This window comes from Sinocyclocheilus rhinocerous, unplaced genomic scaffold (assembly GCF_001515625.1).
Source record: "Sinocyclocheilus rhinocerous isolate Xijiao unplaced genomic scaffold, SAMN03320098_v1.1 scaffold650, whole genome shotgun sequence".
Lineage (NCBI taxonomy): Eukaryota > Metazoa > Chordata > Actinopteri > Cypriniformes > Cyprinidae > Sinocyclocheilus > Sinocyclocheilus rhinocerous.
In genome coordinates, this window is record NW_015638019.1 from 900,413 (window position 1) to 922,536 (window position 22,124).

General features: G+C 38.3%; 1 protein-coding gene across 8 annotated transcripts in view; it reads right to left on the reverse strand.

Annotated features, from left to right (window-relative positions):
* nrxn1a (neurexin 1a) overlaps positions 1 to 22,124 on the reverse strand; it is a 200,157-nt gene that overhangs the window by 121,554 nt on the left and 56,479 nt on the right. For 7 of the 8 annotated variants that reach the window (XM_016564497.1, XM_016564501.1, XM_016564499.1 and 4 more), the window contains 3 exons: positions 3,550 to 3,851; positions 1,910 to 1,933; positions 521 to 682 (listed from right to left, as the gene is read on the reverse strand). In XM_016564497.1, the coding sequence (XP_016419983.1) occupies positions 521 to 682; positions 1,910 to 1,933; positions 3,550 to 3,851 (488 nt within the window). The remainder of the gene's footprint in view (positions 1 to 520; positions 683 to 1,909; positions 1,934 to 3,549; positions 3,852 to 22,124) is intronic. The other variant, XM_016564498.1, reaches the window with a different exon arrangement.

The following is a 22,124-nucleotide window of genomic DNA, read 5'->3' on the forward strand; positions in this document are numbered from 1 at the left end:
AAATTTTTTTTTACCCAGTCATTTAAAAATAACACATTTTAGAGCTGTAACGACAATACCGTGATACCGTGAAACCGTGATATTTTTTTTTACTTAAGGTTATCATACCGTCAAAATCTCATACCGGCCCATGCCTTATATAAATATATATATATATATATACACGCAACACACATGCGCGCGCACACACACACACACACACACACACACACATTCATTTACTATTTTGAATTCCGACACACATATGGGCATATTAGCTGCAAGGTCGTATCTCTCTTTTTTATTCCAAAAATAAAATAATATTTTTAGAGGATTTTTTCAATAAAAAGAAACTAGTTAAATATACCTCAAATCAGTACATTGCGAATCAATTTAGTGAATTAGCTGCAAGGTCGTATCGTTCTACGATTCAAAAAGTAAATGAATACATGTAATACAGTAGCAACAGAAGGTGATTAAATTACTGGAAGATTTCTGGATGGAATGATTTTTTTCAAGAAGCAATTTTCAGAGCACTTACCTCTTTCAGGCATCCCATAAAGTTGTTGCTAACGGGGGATCCGGGCAGATCGGCAGTGCTAGGACTACCCCCGACATAGAAAAAGTCATCCGAGCCTAGCATGGTGTAGTCCTCTTGTGTATATCCAGTGGTGGTCAGAATTCCATCCACGGATATTGTAACCTAGACAACAAAGCACAGGGAAAGGACACGCTATACTCACATATAACTTGAATACCGTTACAGGGCTTTGGTCCCCCTCGTAAGGATTTGGATGCTTGGCTTTGTTTTGATTTTGCCTTTAATGCTTCTTATTTATAGATTTATTTATATATTTTCTCTTTTTATTGATTTAATGTGAACCCATTTTCATGTCTGTTTCAGGAATTCTTATTTATTTATTGTTAACTTTTTTTTTTTTTTGGTCTTTCTAGATTTACGTATTTGGTATGAACTTCTAGTAAGTCTGAGCTGAGGAAGTCTGCGGCACATTAGCCAAGGCTCAATGTTAGTGGTGCCATTAATAGAGCACAAAAAGTAAATCAGCAGACACAAAAATGGTGTTAGTAGTATGTGTGTTTCTGAGAGTTAGTATCGCTTGAATCCAGTGCGTGTGAGTAGTTTAAGCAGTTTTCAATGTTTTTATATGAGGTAAAACAAAGAACACGGCGTGCTAAGAGGTTAGAAATGAAAGAACAGGCAATTAGAGGCACATCTCTCACAGATCTGGTTGAATGGATGCATGCTTCATTATCCCTCCCTCTCCACATGCAAACAATGGTTGGTTAGACAGAACAATTCTTCTCACAGATTAGACTGCACAGGAATCAGTAAAGAGAGAAGGGGAGGGAGAAGGACACAAACACGACAGCTCATGAGACCAATCACAGCAGAAGTGTCGGCATGCATAAGCGTGTTCACATGAAGAAAGAAAGCAAAAACGACAACAGACGAGATGACCGGCCACCCATGCCAGCCTCGAATGTACTGATGGAGCAGAGGTGTTAGTACACAGGGTGGCCAGGATGCACACCATGCTGAACAACGGGCCTCAATGCTAGCTGGACCAATGAAAAAACTCAGAGCCAGCCAGCCGAGACCGATCGGTGAGCAAAACCTTATGCAAAAGAACCCAACGAAGGCAAAGATGCAAGATAACCTAAGAGGAAAAACAAAAAGAGAAGATGGACGGGACATAAAGAGCTGAGGAAACCCAACTAATGAGAAGAAAAAGAAAAGGGGAATTTGGGCAGGGCAGGGGAAGTAAGCGTAAAGAGTACCAACCGCATTTTCCCCCTTTTTTTGTTTAGTATTGATGTCTACGATTCAAAAAAAGGAAAATAGACACACGGCAAACCCAAACTAAGAAACAATTAGAATGATATCTACCGAACAATGTAGTTTGTTTACCATAGCGTGTCCAATGCCTGAGTGCTTTGTGGAAAAGGGGGGAGAAAGGAAATTAAAAAACTGTGAACAGAACACCGTTCCTCAATCAAAAACGATGGTCTCTTGCCAAGGTTAGTACATCAGCGTTGCACGTTAGTAAGAGGTAACAGGTTAGTAAATGACACATTCCATGGATGAAAGGTTAGTTTCTTTCCCCAAAAGCAGGTTAGTAAACATTTAAAAAGGGCAAAAGAAGAGAAGGAAAGGAGAAGCAGACGAGATCTGCACCGTGGAGTTCCTCTGGGACGAATCTAGTCTACTCTGTTCCAAACACTGTCTCTTCCTATTCCTGGCGCTCCGCTAACTTTACTGGTGACAGAACGCACCACAGAGCTTTTTATGTTTACTGCCTGTCCTATCCAACTTCGTGCCACACGTCTAGGATCTTTTCCGAGTCTTGACACTTCAAACGCGTTCTGCGCTGACAGGTGACGTACTCGTGTAATGTAGTGATAGGTGGCGCTATCAAATAGTGACAGTAAAATATGGATGCCATAGCGACTGAGGATGAATTTAAATATTAGTCAAGGGGAACGGGGTTAAAGGTACGTTCACTCATCTCTGAAAGCTGAATTCATGGCTGCTTAATAAATACTTCAATATCGGGAGCGTCTTTTTTACATCAGCTCTGCTCTATGCTACATAAATGAGTGCTAGTGCTAATTTAAAATGATAAAAGCGGACCAAATTACAAGAACTTTCTCTTTTAGTCTCATATTTAAGCAACTTTCAAATACATAACTTGAAAACCTGAACTATTTTAAATGGGTGTATGTCTCGATCAGGGTCGGAAATTAACATTAATCAAGATCTATTACATCTGTCAAGCTTAAAGTGAAATGAATATAAAGTGTTTTCATTTACGGCAAATTTGCTCAATTTGCATTCGATTTCTTTTTATGCATTGTTTGCAGAATTGAGCATTACAACCAATCACACACATTTCTGTTGAGTTTACAAATGCAATGTCCAATCAGAGGTGTTTGGATTCGTCATCGCAGAGAACGCTAGAATTGTTCGGTATGCACGCTCACTGACAGCATTCTGAATCTGCATTCGCGAATTCTCTCATCATCATAAACAACAAAGTGCAGAAACGATGCAAGTAAGAGATTGAATTAGCAGTGTAGATAGCTTCAGTGATTATATTCCAGCAAAAGCTTTCTATTAATCAACATTAATAATCATTATTACAGAGCAATAATCAACAATAATGATTTTATCATGATATTGCAGCTTCATCTTGTAATTAGTTTTAATGTATAAGCCACTACTATGCAATTTTTGTGTAATTGCATGTACATGAGCAGCATTAAACAGTCATGCTTTATTAGTACCAGTCTATAGTATTGTAACTGATTGAAGCAACTGGTTAAATTTAAGCACAGATACATTTGATTAGGTAAATATAAAAATTGCCCCTACAAAGGTAAAAAATGCCCCTGGGAATCAACTCCAGAGGGCAAATATTGTTAATTTCTGACCCTGGAATTGATTAAAATGGTTAAATACGGTTAAATCTAGTCCGAGGGTTAGTTTGATGAGACCAATCGGAAACTGAATGTATCCAATCTCGACCTTTGCCTTTTCTGCGCGGTTACCTGACGAAGGTTCCTGGTAACCTTCACATCATGCCAGGCATTGTCATTAAATTTTCCATTGACAGGCTCCACCAGGGCCTCGAAGGCCCCAGAGCCCAGGTTGATGACCAGCGAGACGGCACCATTCTTCAGCGCCAGGTTGACGTAGTCTGCAGATTTTCCGGTGTGGAGCATCAGTCCATTGCGCTGCAGGGTCTTGAAGGAGAGCGTAATCTCATCGCTACTGCTCTGAATGGGGTTCGGGGACAGGTCGTAACAGAAATACTCTGAACCCTTGAAAGTGGCCACGTACTCTTCTCTCTCTGCAAGAAAATGGAGAAACAAAGCAGGTAAGCTGGGAGCATACCAATGTTTTGCATTATAAGAGATGCATTAATACCAACACAGTGCAATAGGGCTGTGCAATATATCGAAATTATCGAAATATCGCAAATGTACATATCGCAATATGCATATCGCTACGGCTTGCAATATTTGGGCCATGAACAAAAGACAAAGAGAAAATCACTCACTGCTCTTACCTAAATAACTTTTGTAGCTTAAATAAGAATCAGTGCATATTGAATTCATAGAGTAAATACTAAGCAGTGTTGTATTTTTTCTTTTTATTAATTAGTTCCTAAACTCATGTTAAAATGATTACACTAATGTTAAAATGACATTTTTATGTAATGCTCGAGTAAAACACTAACGTTCACTTTCAGAAGTTGTTGTAGGGGTGCTTTCTTCCACAAAAAGTGAAAAATGTATGCTAGTTATATTAGAATCAGAATCAGAATGAGCTTTATTCACCACTTAAGTGTGCGTACATACACACATACATACAAATAACCATATATATATGACACAAGATAGTTATAGAAGTTCACAGAACTGACTCAGCAACAGCTGAGTAAAACTGTTTCATCTGAGCATGTGGCACTTTAAGCATTATCGTATCGCATATCGAATATCGCATTATTTAATGAGTTATCGCATATCGCATTTTTCTTCAATATCGCACAGCCCTACAGAGCAATATAAAAGTTTAATTGGAAAGATGAGCAAAATAGGGGTCAATGACATGATTTTTTGACCCATATATTGATTTATTCAAAAACAATAAAAATGCAATTCATGAATACAATGAAGAATCAAACCTAGGACACATTTTTAATTTCTGAAACAAAATTTGATACTTTTTGGGCATAAAGACATCAAGGTGATGCAATGTAGCTATTATTTATTAAAAACTTTGTTTGTCATAATCCTTTATTGCTATGTCTAAAAGATTATTACTGCATATAAATGAAAACCATTTGTCTGTCAAATAAACAGTAATGTTCTCCAACCAACATGCAAGAAAAAAAAGGAAATTACATCATAGAAAGGACACCTGCCGACCCTCATGACTGTGTCAAGATCAATACGTCTCTTTAAATATCAGATAATTTGAACTTTTCATTACAAAGCAATGTTGTAAAATGCCACGTGCATGTGGCTTCCCAAAAGCATGGTATTTATGATACTTATGAAATAATAATTCATGACATTTAAAAAAAGTAACAATTTGTAGAAAAATACATGTAAAAATATTCACACCTGTATTCAAGATTTAAGCAAAATATGCTAATTCTTCTTACTTTATTAAATTATGACATTTTTAGAGTCATTAAAATTGAAACCTTTCTTGAAAATGGTATAAAAGTTTTCAAAACCATATGAATCCAACATTAAAGCACCTTTACTTTATCTTATATGTCATTGACCCTGTAGCCGTCCATCACATAGTAATACAGAGCAGATCACTTACCGTCATCTATCTGCTCCCACACTTACTGGACACAAGACTTGCTAATTTCAAATGACCTACCTATACAAAGCCAAAAGTCAATCTGAAGTCATACTGAAGGGGTCAAACGTAGTGGAAACTCACCACAGTCAATCTGAGAGTGATTGGTTGCTGTCAGTACACACACACACACCTACGAGATTGAGGTCAGAGCCATCTTGCTCATAAATGAGAACCAAGGTCCTTGATAATGGTGACCATAAATAAAGCAGCCACACATATCAGGACATAATTACCAAATCAGTCAGCGAGACCCATTACTGTAAGCGTCCTGGCACAGAACCCAGGCGCGCACACTCTCACTCCTCTTCCCATTTGCGCAAACAACTCCGACTGTCACCCAGATCCGAGTGTATTTTGGGAACTTGGTTAAAATATTAACTGAAGAGGCGCCCATTAATAAAGTGTGAAACCCTATCTCCACAGCTACCTTCTTACCGGTAAATACAATTACATTATTACAGAGCAGATCTGAGTCTACTTCTCATCAGGAATACTAATGACTTTAACAGGCAATTTACAGCAAGACTGAACCAAATTACCATAAATCAAGGAATCTGCAACACAATTAACCTAACACACCATAAGACCATCTCATTTACTCTGGAATTATCTGGAATATTCTTAAGATAAACCCTGGATATATCAACAAGGCTCATTTACTCCATCTCTTTCTCCATCCTTCATCACCCTTCCTGTGTCCACTGCGACTTAAATAAGCTTTTTGCCTCGGCTGATGAAGTGTGTGTGTGTGTGTGTGTTTGTGCACAAAGAGCCAAAGGGTGGTGCTGTATCTGGCTCTCTTCCACCTCCTCTACATACCACTGAGTCAGCTATAATGTGACTCAGTGCAGGAAGGCGCCCACAGAGTCGCACCAGCACACACAAACTGGCTTTTGCACCAACACACACACATTGGGCCATACACACACCGTTTCACACTGGTATATATATTGGATGCCCAGAATAACTCCAAAATGGCCTTCAAATCCCCATTTCGATGCCAGTAACAGAGTGCTTTATGAGTCTTTCGTCGCCATCGGTCTCTGTTGTGACTTCCCTGTCCCATCTCTCATCAGATTTGATCTCTGCAAATACTCTTACAGGAAATCAAATCTTCATCTTCAAAAGTAAATAACCAGGAAAGCTCATTTAAATACAGCATTAGACTATCTGTTGGATAAAAGTGACCTCCAATCACCTCTTCACTCAATAGCACATAGCAATTTGCTCTGATTTCTGCCTGACATCATATGTATTTTCTGTTTGTGCTTTAAAAAGCCATATCCTACCTGTTGTTATCATTTCTTTTTGGCAGTGTCTATTTACACCAACCTTGGTAAAGGCTATTTATCTAACCTCCACTGCTGAGGCAATTTACCCTTCGTACAAACAGCACATTACTTCCATTTGAACTAAATGCAAACAAGATGTTATTTGTTGCCATTTACACTTGGTGGAACCTACATGTGACCCTGGACCACAAAACCAGTCTTAAGTCGCTGGGGTTTATTTGTAGCAATAGCCCAAAAAAAACATCGTATGGGTCAAAATGATTGATTATTCTTTTATGCCAAAAATCATTAGGATATTAAGTAAAGATCATGTTCCATGAAGATATTTTGTAAATTTCCTACTGTAAATATATTAAAACTTAATTATTGTTTAGTAATATGCATTGCTAAGAACTTCATTTGGACAAATTTAAAGGAGATTTTCTCAATATTTAGAATTTTTTTGCACCCTCAGATTCCAGATTTTCAAATAGTTGTATCTCAGCCAAATATTGTCCTATCCTAACAAACCATACATCAATGGAAAGCTTATTTATTCAGCTTTGACCCTTATGATTGGTTTTGTGGTCCAGGGTCACATATGTTCTGTACCTTTTTTTCCTGTAATGTACCTGTAGTACATTTTCACTTCAGTCAATTTTCTTTGCTGTAATTTAGTATAATATAATTTCCATCCTTTCTCTTCCATATAGGATTAAACTGGATGTTTTTGATACTGCGCCTTTAAGAAAATATGTATTGAATGCTTGCTATGATTGGTTAGACTTTTTGAATGTGAAATGGGCAACATTGCTTGTGTATGAGCTGACAGGTCCAATATAACTGGCACTACCCCATCTTTCAATAACAGCCTTTTTGTCTTGCTTTGACATTCGCCAAACAATCTGTGCCCAAATGTGCTACACAAAATTCTAAGGTAGGTCCTTTTCTTTGAAGGCTCAAAGAACAATCCATGACATCAAATGCTGTATAATTTGTCTATCAACCTATGACATTGCATTTGAAGATGCATAGCAGTTGTGATATCACTGTCTCACCCCCTTGCTGCTGCTCTACTAATCTGGAGTTAGGCACATTCTGCCATATTTTTAAGCAGCATTCTGCTGTTTATAGTACAACATGAAAATGATCACTTTTCCCATTCAGGTGGTGTCATTTAATAATTTTAAATGTGTTGATGTCTATATTAATACATTTCATGATACATTTGATGTTAAGGATTTAAAAAAATACAATCTTAATTGTACACTACCATTCAAAAGTTTGGGGTTGGTAGTAATTTGTGTTTAAAAAAAAGTATTATATGCTCAGCTGCATTTAAAAATACAGAAAAAAACAGTAATATTGTGCAATATATTTAATATATTTTCTAATTGAATACACTTTAAATTGAATTTATTACTGTGATAGCAAGGCTGATTTTTCTCTAGCCATTACACCAGTCTTCAGTATCACTTGATCCTTCAGAAATCAGTCTAATGTGCTGATTTGGTGCTCAAGACACATTTCTTATTATTGTCAATGTTGAAAACAGTCATGCCAAACAGCCAAACTTTTGAACGGTGACGCACATTTTCTACTATTACTGTATAGGGTCTCCACGTGATGTCCACAGTTAAATCTGAGAACTAAACCAGTTGAGAACCACCGCTTTAGCTTCTGTTCGCACTTGTGGAGTGATGCCTTGTATGCTGCTGACTGAGCAATTATCTCTTCATCAGCTTAAATTTAGACAGGAACGTTGGGGGCAGCACGTCTGTGGGCTTGTTACCTCAAAGCTGCTACAGGCGACAGCCTGTGAACGCCAAACACAGCCAGTCAAGCATTGAGAACTCCCATGCTACAGGAAGACAAGCTGTACTACGGTTTCCTGTATGATTCCCCATCACCGTTTCAAAGAAGACATTTACGAAAGCTATTTATTAATGACTCCCCAGTAAGGGTATCTGACAATAGTGTCAACTGTATTGTGCTGCACGTGATAAACGCAATATGACAGAATTAGTCTAATTTGCAGACATGCAGGGGTGGTAATGAATTAATATATTTTTCTATTCAACAACAGACATCTCAAACTCATTTTGACATACCCGTATCTTATTCTATCTGAGCCTGAGCATTTTTTTTTTTTTTTTAAATGGGCATAGTAAAAAAATTATTTTGTAATCACATTATACAATGGCACAATCTCCAGGGGTCTCGGCAGCAATAAAGCCAATAATGCTTCACAAAACAGTCAGCATTAATAATTGACGCTGAGCATAAAACTAATTAATTTGGGGCTTTTAATATGTCCTTATAAAACTACACCAAAATGACACTGCAAAATAAAATCTGAATGTGTCTAGTTAAGAAAAGAAAATCACAGCAGCTTCTCTGACAGTAGGGTGATTTTTAACTATCAGCGAATGTTTGGTGTCAGACTGAACAGGGACTAAGCACCAGATAAACTGTCAAAGCTGTCAACATTGATTTTTCATACGGTGCAAGTTCGCTCACAGTTATGGGAAATTAATATGTAAGAAAAAGTAAAGCAATTTCAGCACTAGCCCACAGACTTATGTGAATTCGTAATCTGTAGAGAAATACTGCACTGTCATTGACTAAAGTGTAAATGATACACCTGTCATCCATGTACCTCCGTGGCCACAGCTAGCTTGTGCATTCATTTTATCTATGCTTTGATTCTTCCTCTCTTTGTGTTTCAGCCAACGTCCTTTATAGGCTCTCCAGAGGTATGTTATGGCGAATCACATATAGCTTTACCACCATGGCCCCGTTCGCGCTGTAGGGAATACAAGAGCGGAGATAAACGACAGTGGGGCTGAAAGGGAGACTGAGGCTCTGGGCACAGATAAATCTAGTGGGAAGATACACTTCTTCAAGCTAGCCCACTAGATCAAGATTACTTACAAACCCATTCAAGTAATAGCTTAGCCACTTGTATTTTATCTGCTTGGGAAGGGGGTGAGGGTAACAGCATACTGTTAAACACAAGCTATCATGTTTTTTTTATTTAATAATGATTTCTAACTGGACCACAGTATTAAATCACACATCTCTACACAACATTCTATAGCCTAACTGTTTGTGGTTTTAAAATCTCTTTCTCTTTCAGTCTTTCCAAATGTCACGTTTAATTCAATGAGTTTCTTGCCATTTTTTTGTAATAATTTCTGAAGGAAAACTGTTGCACCATTTTTTTTTCTTCATTGTATAGAAAATATAAGAAGCTTGTTCATTCTGCTAAATATTGTCTTTTGTCTTCCATGCACAAAAGAAAGTCACATTGGTTTGGAATGACATTCATTCATTTTTGGCTAAACTAATTTTGAAACATTTTTGCTCTGACCTTCATAAAAGAATGTGATCTTTTTCTAAATAAAAACCTTGCTGCATTGTTGTAATGCTGTGAGGAAACTCCCTTCAAATCTCTTGGAAATATTGAAGTTGCAATGCATTCTGGGGAGAAGCAGAAGCAATTAAGTAAGCTCATATTACATGCATGTGTATTCACACATTTCCTTCTCTCTTTTCCATAACACATTCACTCTTCCTATCATTTAGCACCAGCCGTTACTTCGCCTCCATCCATTTTTCACACCTTCTTTCCCTGAGCCTCAAGCCTTAAAATTTGAGCAAAATATTGTCCTCCAATCTAATTCATAGTAGGTGCAGAACATCCCCAAACAATTTGCACTCAGTGTGTGTGTGTGTGTGGTTTGTATGTTAATTGTGTGACACTCACCTCACCTTCACAGGATTAAATGTAATCTGTTGACAAAGACTCAGTGTGCCATAAGATATACATTAGATATACAGTTCTGCGTATATATTTATGTACCCTTCGCAAGATGTTTCTAATTGTGTTTGTTTACTATATTTAGTACTGCCATAATTAAACCATTATGTAAACTTTTGAACATAATATAAATGTAATAATATACATTAAATGTATATACAGCATATATATAGTTAATTTTCTTTGATAAATTCATATTTTTATTCAGCAATGAATAAGACTGCATTAAATAGATGAAAAGTGACAGTAAATACATTTATGATATTTTATATTCAAAACTATTTTTATTAAAAATAAATTGTAATTCTTTTAAACTTTCCATTCGTAAAAGAAAAAAGTATGGTTTCCAAAAAAAAAAAAAAGAAAAAGATATTAAGCAGCATGTTGATACAAATCATGTTGATACTGAAGTTTGTTGAAAATTCAGCTTTTTCCATTACAGGAATAAATGACATTTTAAAATATATTAAAAATAGAATACAGTTATTTTAAATTGCAATAATATTTTACAGTATTACTGTTTTAATGCATGTTTGATCAAATTAATGTGGCCTTTGTGAGCACTAGAAACTTCTTTCAAAAACATTGACATTTATATTAAATAAATATATTTTCTGTGGTTTATTCAGGGCAATACTAAAAAAAATGTATTATTAAACCATTAAAACATCTAACAGATTATGCAAGACGTACACTGTAAAATGATTTTTCAAAGTTTATTTACAGATTATTGAAGTACGTTTTACAAGAAAATAGTATTTCAGCAATATTTCAAAATGTCATGTTTAATTGTGTTACTTTTTTGGTAATTATTTATGAAACTTACTAGCAATTTCTGAGTGAAAATTGTTTCAAACCAAATCCTACAAGAGGAGTATGTAAACCAAATGTATATCACTGCACATCCAGTATGTATAGGGGCTATAAGAGTAAAGGAGAGGAGAGGTCTAAGTGGCTCCCAGTGAGCAGTACACTCACTCAGGAGGCTTGTTTTGCCACTGGAGATGATAGCACAGTGAGTTAATGAGAACAGCTCCAAAGCCGCAGCCGAGTCTCAATCTAACAACGGCAAGAAAAACAACAGGAGTGACAACAACAGAAGATAATAACACCGCAATTACCCAAGCTAAATATATACCGGGGGCTATGGACCGTGGACAGCAACGATACCATTAAACTGACTCTGAGGTCTAGTTACACTGCCAGTGAGCTCTTTCAGCTACTAAGAAGTGCCTCAAGTACATTCACTGCATCAACTGACATAATATAAATACATATTGTAGGATAGCAAGGAACCATTACGTCCATAATTCCAATTAATTTCCTTGCGTGATGTTTTTTCCCCCCAACGTTCAGACAGAGCGCTATATTACGTGTGACAAGTTTATTCAGTCTACTCAGCCGCTCCGACCTTGATAAGGCCAGTTATCAAAATTTCTCCATCTCAGAGCGCAGCCGAAACCCGTCAAGCTATTCTGAGCCAGCACTACGGAGGAGCGTTTCACACTCGACTGGCCACAGATGTGTTTTGTTGAATATTGATTTATTGTTTGATTGATTATTCCCCACATCATAAATCCGCCAGTGAATGGGATCAGACGGCGAAAGACACAAAAAGCACAAAAGACTGGCTGGCTCATTATTTCGGATGTCGAGGCAGCTATACTGTGGATGCCATTCAATCTGAAATTACAATGTCTCCAAATGGCAGCATTTCCATTTTAGGGAGAGAAATTATATTTGAGTTTGAGATAAGAGCTCATATCTGGTAAAAAATAAAATTGGAGGTTTTGGAATATCATTCTAATGATTCAGTATTGATGAGACTGAAAGCAATCTTTTACAAAATGGTACATGCAAATACGACACTTTTCCACCTTAAAACATGAAATGCAAAATCAATTTTGGCAAATTGATCTCCCATAAACATCATTCATAATGTGTTTCATTCAAAAACAGCAAGGCTGGGTGCTTTTTTGGAGGTTGAAAATGCATTAGCTCATCTGCGATTCACTGGGAAAAAAAATCCAAGTTTCATAGCTGCAGTGTTCGTGAACAAGGAGTCCGATTATCATTCCGAGAAATGGCACTATTAAATGTCTTCCTATATTCAGCTTTGACCAGACAACTTTAGCTAAATGCTCCAAACACATATCTCTCAAAAAATAGCCGTGAATCTGTGGAACATGCAGCGCGAAGTCACACACAACTCACTTCAAAACCGCTCTATCCACCTCCACAGCACCTCATTACAGCCTTTCATATGCAAATGCGAGGAGACAAACCGGCGTCACACAGACACACAGCCCGCCATCCTACAGGCATCTCTTCCTCTCCTAACGAATCTGTCTCAACTTTTGAACTCCCTTTTCTCTATCTATCTCTCTCTTGCAGGTGTGGAGGCTCAGCATTTTTAAACGCTGGCATTTTCTAGGACACCACATTAAATCGAGAAGCCCGTGGTTGAGTGACGTAAAATCCTCAGATCTCATCTCAATTTCACAGAGAAGATTCAGTTCATACGGCATCTGGAAACCAGTCAAGGAGATGAGAGAAAACAGATTCTTCCACTAACGTTATTTATTTCACAGCTCTTCTCGAGAAACCCATGCGGGCACTTTTATTTTGGAAAGTCCTCCTCCATGCGTTGGGACCTGTCCGACCTGTCAGAGCCAGCTACCTCTCTGGAGCATCAAACCAGCAGCCAACCCTCTCACTCAGTCCCTGCCATATGTCCCAGTGTTCTGCCAATTCCTTGCACACAAGACCTCAGAGCACCCCATTAGCGAATGTGAGAGAGAGAGAGAGAGAGAGAGAGAGAGAGAGAGGGGGGGAGATGGGGAGTGAGACGTGGTTATAAACATACATCGAGAAACACAGAGGTGGGGAGATGGAGAGATCAGCAGAAAAAAAAGAGCATCAGAGAGAGGCAAAAGTGGAACAGAAACACGCTGAACTGAGTAACAGAGAGGATCAATCAGGAGAGAGAAAGAGAGAGAGAGTGCAAGAGAAAGATAGATGTTAAAGGAACAGTTCGAATGAAAATAAATAATAATAAAAAACTCATCGTCCATGTACTTATTTTTTAGAAGTGGCATAACTGCTATCCAATGATTGGCCTGACTATATATTAATAAAATTATATTAACTAAAAACATAAGGTGAATCTTTAGTTATCAGTCATGACTCATAGAGTCATTATTTCAGGAATCGGATTATACTGACTGTGCTGTATGTTTTTGATTCATTACAAAGAACCAACTCAAGGTCATTCATTCAGGAATTAAACTGCACTGGTTACGCTGTATGCTTGTGATTCACTAAAAAGAACCTGCATGTACAATTAATTTATTTGGGAATTGAATTATACTGGGTGCTCTGTATGTTTTTAATTGACTAAAAATAACCAATTCAGAATTCTTCATTCAGGAATTGGACTATACTGGTTGCACTGCATGGTTTTAAATCACTAAAAGAAGTGACTCAAGGTCATATGTTCAGAATTTGGACCACACTTGGTTGTGCTGTATGCTTTTGATTCACTAAAAAGAACCTGCTTGTAAAACGCATTTATTTGGGAAATTGGACTTCACTGGTTGCCCAGTATAATTTTGATTCACTAAAAAGAACCAACTTTGAGTCATTCGCTCAGGAATTGGACTACACTGGTTAAAGGGATAGTTCACCCAAAAATGAAAATTTGATGTTTATCTGCTTACCCCCAGGGCATCCAAGATGTAGGTGACTTTGTTTCTTCAGTAGAACACAAACGAAGATTTTTTACTCAAACCGTTGCAGTCTGTCAGTCATATAATGAAAGTGAATAGGAATCACGGCTTTCAGAGTCAAAAAAACATACACCAAAAAAAAAAAATTTTGAACCCTGCGGCTCATGATGATACATTGATGTGTAAAGACACGAAACGATCGGTCTATGCTAGAAACTGAACAGTATATATATCATTTTTTACCTCTGATTTCTTCTTCTTGCTTTACGGCAGATCGCAGACTTATAAGTGCATTACCGCCACCTATCTCTCAAATGGACCCTTGACACTAATTGAGATTGTAGCTAGAGTGTCAATGGTCCATTTGAGAGATAGGTGGCGGTAATGCACTTATAAGTCTGCGATCTGCTGTAAAGCAAGAAGAAGAAGAAGACGCATCACGCGCCGGCTGAAGAAGAAGACGCGAGCACGCTCAGAACAGTTCGGACATGGCAGTAAATCAGAGATAAAAAAACGATATAAATACTGTTTAGTTTCTTGCACAGACCAATCGTTTCATGTCTTTACACATCAAATCTTCGTTTGTGTTCTACTGAAGAAACAAAGTCACCTACATCTTGGATGCCCTGGGGGTAAAGCAGATAAACATCACATTTTCATTTTTGGGTGAACTATCCCTTTAAGCTGCATGTTTTTGATTCACTAAAAAAAAGACCTGGCTTATAAGAGTAATTTATTTGGAATTTGGGCTATAGGCCTACTGGTTATGCTGCATGTTTCTGATTCTCCAAAAAAATTGGCTCGTAAGAGTCTTCCATTTTGTGCTGTACAAGCAGAATCAGTAGAGGTGCTGCACTGCCATTGAAGAAGTAATTTCCAGAAACTCTTTTGGCGCAATTCAGTAATTAAGTACATGCAAACAAAATTGAACATAATTTAATTATGGAAAAGAAAGCCAATGATATTCTTAAACAAAAAAACTCAATTTGTGTCCAATAGAAGTCAGTCAGTCATTCAGGTTTGGAATGACACAAGGTTGAGAAAATGACAAAATTTCTGTTTTTGGCTGAACTGTTCCTAAAAGAAAAACAGGAGGTATACAGACTGTCAAGATTCCCACGGACAGAGGGAGAGATTGTGAGAGAGGTGTTCTTTGTAAACTCAGTCAGAGCTCAGTGCTGGATGAGTGTAATTTGATGTTATCGTCAGACCGTGAATGTGGATACATGGGTCTGTGCTGATATTGAATAACAGCAGGGAGGAAAGCTCAGAATCTCAGTACTCAGAGCTCTACCCTCTCTGCTGAAGCTCTCCAGCATGGATGCAATATGGCATACAGTCCATACGTGCCAGAACAGCTTCGCAACTGATCAATGCGCACACGTACACAAACACACACGTTCATTATAGACCTTCCCATCACAGCAGAGACTGCATATAGAGCCAGCATGCAGCGCTCTCTCATCCCAACTGCATATCAATGCCATTATCTCAGACCTGTATTTCCACCACACTGCAGATCGCTAAAGTAAGCTCTGTTTGACGCTGTGTGGAAAGCTGTCCTCTCAGCACTGGTGTATTTTTAGAAGCTTGAATATGATAACATAACACAGCTCTCTGCTAGTTTCCGTCTTTAAATGCATTTCTCTGCTTTTGTCAGCCAGACTGTAGGTTATCGATCCTCTACATTTACACCAGATCTGTGTAAGGTAACCACTAATGGAGTGACCACATCATTTGTACCGCTTCTCCCAGGTGTGACCCTCAAAGAGCTGCTACCATTGCTTCTCTCCTTTCATTCATGAAGCTCTCTGAACTCCATATGTAGGAGTCAGTCTCCCATGTTAGTTCATACTGCATCAAAATGGCATTTGTGAAAATGACAGTTATGTTTGCCAATATTCTATTAATAGACATAACATGAGTAAGAGTGCTGGTGTTGCTGTGGTGATACTCTGGCCAATAGACCAGACATTAATTTTGAGACGTTAATAATAGAATAGACGTTAATTTTGAGTGACTTACATTTTAGGCATCATACTGCCAGTAGCTTATTTTTGCTTGGCCACAAAAATAGTTCAAAATGAAGCACAGCAGAAGGAATTAGTGGAGCAAATTCAGTGATTCATTCATAAAGAAAGTGACTTGTTTAGTTCCAGAATGAATCAGTGTTTAGGAATGGATTGGTTGAATGATTCACTCATAAGACAGGCACTTGTTACGTCTCTGAATGAATCAGTGTTTTTGAGCGAATTAGCCGAGTAAATGATTTCCTGGCTCACTCACGAAATCACTTGCCTGTCTAAATATCTGCCTTGCTTTCCAATTAAAATCTAAATATTAAAATAAGATGAATTCAGAAGCAAAATTGTGTAAAAGGTGTGATCACAATTATCATTTTTCAGCAAGTTTTTGCGAGCAAAATCCAGTCTTTTAAATAGTTAAAGGAAAAGGAACAGATATTTTCCCATGCAGATTCTGTTAATCAAGTGGATCCACTGCTTGGTTTAAAAGTGAGTTCTCTGTGAGTTCAGCTTCATACATTCCCTCACAAAAATTAACCATGGATTTACAACAAATAAAAAAAACAAAACATGGTTACTATAGTTAAATCATGTTAACCACAAATTCACCAAGGTTTTGCTACACTATGCATAGTTTAACCATGGTATTTGTAGTAAATCGGTTGTTATACAAATTGTAATCAATACGCCAAAACAACATGGTTACTACACTTTTGCTACAATAAAACCATGGTTAATTTTAGTAAGGTTGCTATCCAATTGACAACAGATAATAGACATGTTTGCCCATGTAATATTGTTGAAATTTTACCACATCTTATAACATTAAGACTTGTTTTCACTGAATAGAGCTTTGTAGAGCTTCCCCACTGGCAAAACTTTTTTGTTGTTCTTCTTACATTTAGTTAAATTTATGCTTAAAAGAGAGAGAGAGATAAAGAGAAAGCCAGCAGGGTAAGAAAAATAAATTAGGAAAAATAAACATTCAAGACATTCTCTTATGCAATCTTGTTTTAAGAATATTCAAATTTCACTACATCACAAAACAAAAATACTGATTAAGAAAATGTTTTGCAGTTTGTTGGGTCAGTGTGAACCAGGCATAGCTTTGCTTGCTCCCTCTTTTCTCTCCTCTCACAGAAAGTGTGCTCGCTTCTGTCGCTCCCGTAGCCATTTTACAATACATGATGGAAGACTTGATGGTTAGCGCTGCAGCGCTGCACACTGCTTCACAGCGAGACGGCACCACCCGAACACACTGCAAAATGTGATTAACACATCAGTGTGCTTTACACATGCGCCCTTCTCCTCCTATTCTCCAGAGAAACTACAGACTGGGGAGGGAGGGTGTTGGCAAGCCCCAATGGTAATTATTGGTTCAGGGGAAAACAAGAGCAGGTTGAGACAGTTGGGAAGGGAAATGCAACCGCTCATTTTCTGTGCGCAAGCTCCCCTCCTGTGCTTAACAGATCAAAGAAGGGAATTTATTGGACCACCCATAGAGTCGGATGACAGCGTAGACAGAACATGGGACAGCTTTGCTTCAGAACAACCAAGTCACTGCATCGCAAACGCAACAGAACGTTCTCCCAACTGAAGACATCAAAGTGTACTTGTACCTTATGGTGGATATGAAACACTTAGTTAGCACACACATTTCCAAAAACCAGCCGAGACAAACAAGACGATTACGCTCGGGTCTGCATCTCCTCCTCCTAAACGCCACGGTAATCAAATTCTCCACAGCGTGAAGACCGAAAGCAACAAAACGCCAAAGCTACTGGAATGATAAATAGGGGACCGAGTAGCTTGGCAGGAAGACTAAACGACGGGATGAGGCAGTTGAAAGCTACACCCTCCTCAGGTAGAGGTTCAGTCTCACTCCGGGCCCCAGCTTCCTCCATCTCCATATACACAGACGTAAACACACGTAAACACCTCGGCTAGGGCTTTATGAATGACTCCTGATCCATAAACACACACACCCAGAGACGAGCTGAGGGAGCAGCCCTGCCGCTCTCTGATAAGCTTCCCTTCCTTCTACCTTCACTTCATCTACATAATTCTGCCTCTGTAAAATATGCAATTGTTCATTTCATGCCTCAAGTGTTTATGTGCTTATATAAGTTAAAGGAGAGACTGGGGCTTCTCTGTCTTTACTTCTCTCAATCTCCCCGTCTTTAATTTTCTCTCAGCCACTTCATTTCATTTTTTCATATTACTCGCTGGAATAAATCATGGAGCATTTGAGCAGGGCAGTCGACCAGGCTTGTGGAGTGACAGAATATATGGTGTTACGTAATCAGGATACAAAAAAGGTAGCTGCATTTCGTTAGAATTACATTAAAATTGCATAATCAGATCATAGTTACATTTAAATTACCATTTTAAGTGTACAGGTGCATCTCAATAAATTAGAATGTCATGGAAAAGTTCATTTATTTCAGTAATTCAACTCAAATTGTGAAACTCGTGTATTAAATAAATTCAATGCACACAAGACTGAAGTAGTTTAAGTCTTTGGTTCTTTTAATTGTGATGATTTTGGCTCACATTTAACAAAAACCCACCAATTCACAATCTCAACAAATTAGAATACTTCATAAGAACATAAAATAGAATACTTCATAAAAACATTTTTAGTGAATTGTTGGCATTCTGGAAAGTATGTTCATTTATTGTACATGTACTCAATACTTGGTAGAGTCTCCTTTTGCTTTAATTACTGCCTCAACTCGGCATGGCATGGAGGTGATCAGTTTGTGGCACTGAGGTGGTATGGAAGCCCAGGTTTCTTTGACAGTGGCCTTCAGCTCATCTGCATTTTACGACATTCTAATTTATTGAGATGCACCTGTATAATGAAAAAATAAAGTACTCTGGCTCTTAGCGGCTTGCTTCACTTCTCCAGGCTCCAACTTCCATTTTTTTCCACCACTCACAGTGAAAATGAACTGTGAAGTCCAATGTTAACAATGAAATAGATTTCTTTTTAACTTTCTATTCATTAAAGAATACTGATAGAAATGTGTCATTGTTTCCACAAAAAATACTAAGCAGCACGATTGCTTTCAATATTGATAATAATAGGAACACTTGAGCACAAAATCAGCATATAGAAAGATTTCTGAAGGATCATGTTACAATGACTGCATTAAATTCAGCTTTGCTTTCATAGGAATAAATTACATTTTAAAATAGAAAACAATTCTTTTAAAGGGGTCATATGATGCGATTTAAATTTTTCCTTTCTCTTTGGAGTGTTACAAGCTCTTGGTGCATAAAGAAGATCTGTAAAGTTGCAAAGACTAAAGTCTCAAATCCAAAGAGATATTCTTTATAAAAGTTAAGACTTGTCCACGCCCTCCTAAAACGCCTCGTTTAAACATGCCCCCACATGTCTACGTCACGGTGTGGGAAGATTTGCATAACACCGCCCAAATGTTCACGCAAAGAAAGAAGGCGTAACTTTAATTCTCGCTGTAGTATTGTTGCCGCCGCCATGTTGTGGAGACGCTGTGTGTTTCGTTGTGAAAGCGAAACTACTTTGTTTGGCCTTCCAAAAGAGGACGATATCCACTTCGTCATGCCTAGAGCTGATCCGTGCTGGTCGCTGAGGAAATACATCAACTTCGCGCTGTCAATCGCCGGATTGGCTTTCACCGTGGATGAAGCGGAGTCCAACCTGGGGTTGTCACATGTGGTTGCTGCAAGCCTCCTTCGTCGAATCCGCCGGGCGCCGCTCACTCAAGCCGCTGTGTGTTTCGTTGTGAAAGCGAAACTAGTTTGTTTGGCCTTCTAAAAGAGGACATAATGTTTCAATAAAGTGAGGCAGTTTCAACTTTGCAAGGACAGTTTGGCGCTTCTGACTCACAGCCTGTAAGTTGTAATAATATTTCACCATATTTCAGTTTTTACAGTATTTTTGATCAAATACGGTAAATGCAGCCTTTGTGATCATAAGAGACTTCTTTCAAAAACTTAAAAAAAAATCTTACTAACCCCAACTTTACTTATTTTCCATGGAGAATATCTAAAGATCTTTGCAAAAGATAACACTTTTCATGCATTGTATATTGAATATAAGTGTACTCTGTCTTGCTGCATTAGCAGAATTGTTTTAAACGTGTTTTTATAAAATAGTTCAGATAGTTCGGGTCCTTCATTATATGGCTACGTTCATACTGCAGGCAAATGTGGCCCAAATCCGATTTTTTTTGCTCACATGTGACTCAGATCTGTTTTTCTCATGGCAGTGTGAACATCACAAACCGCATGGAATCTGATCTTTTCAATTCCGATTTATGCCACTTCCATATGTGGTACTAAATCCAATACATGTCAGATGTTTTGCAATGTGACCGCAGTGTGAACAGTCATGTCGGGTTTCATGCGACCTTTACGTCACTCTAGATCGACATTTGTCATAATTCCGCGCTGACGGGAGACACTTCAAAGATTTTACACACCCAAAGTTATCAAGACAGTAGCGAAAGGTAATCAGTGGAAGTGTAATGTGTCAGAACTCATAAGACTTACAGTGACAACTCTATATACAAACAAAACATGAGGGCTCGTATCATAAAAGCTTCAAAACTCTGCTGTCTTTTGTCACATCCTTGTCTTTATTTTTTATATTGCCTGCACATAATTTTGCCGGGATTCAGCAGCAGATCACACTATAAATAAACGCATAATCGCTTACTTTATGTCCTCTGTGTTTACTTCCGTATGACAGAGCGCTGTGCAAGTGTTGCCAAACCCGCAGTTTCGCCGTGGAATTGGGCTACTTTTTCCACTGTTGCCAGCGGGTTGTTTTCAACTTCGTAGATTGAAGCAAACCCACTAACGTCATATTTAACCCCAAAGATTTTACACACCCAAAGTTATCAAGACAGTAGCGAAAGGTAATCAGTGGAAGTGTAATGTGTCAGAACTCATAAGACTTACAGTGACAACTCTATATACAAACAAAACATGAGGGCTCGTATCATAAAAGCTTCAAAACTCTGCTGTCTTTTGTCACATCCTTGTCTTTATTTTTTATATTGCCTGCACATAATTTTGCCGGGATTCAGCAGCAGATCACACTATAAATAAACGCATAATCGCTTACTTTATGTCCTCTGTGTTTACTTCCGTATGACAGACCGCTGCGCAAATGTTGCCAAGTCCACAGTTTCCCTGCGGAATTAGACTACTTTTCCACTGTTGCCGCAATGGATGCCATGCAGAAACGTATTTAAGAAACAACCCTCTCATCTCTGCAGTCATCTGGGAATGTTACCTGCACAGCTCGGCTCTTCCGATGGATGGAAGGTGACCTGGCTTGTAGCCCTTGCGACGCACACGTTTTTAAAGTGACTACTGGCTGTGCCAACACATGCTTCACTGCTCAACGTACACACACGAGCACAGCCCCCGTCACTTATCTCATCCCGCATGGCTGCTCTGCTAACAAAATCACTCTCCTCTGTCACAGTTTTCAAGCTCCTCCATTCTCTCCTGTCTACTCCGTTGAAAATAAATAAATACAACAACCAAAGCCATGCATTTACAGATAGAACAGAGTCGAAAAGACATCAGTGGATGGACGTGATTGGGCTTTGACAAAAAGAAAGTAGAAATCTGACATTCATCTTGGTCGACTTGCCTTCACAGAAACCGGTTTCTGATTTCAGGGCGCAAGAAATAAAAGTTATCTTTCACAGCACGCTTCAAATAGTATCCAATAAGAGTGAAAATGTAATTCCTACCCCAGCCCCTGTAGGTTTGTGGCGAGTTTGCGGTCTTACAAATATTGGTGTATTTGTAATGGGAAAGCCATTATCTTGGTTCGGCTCCTGAGGCGAGTTTTTACTGCTAAGATGGGGGGGGGTGGGTTTAATGGCATCC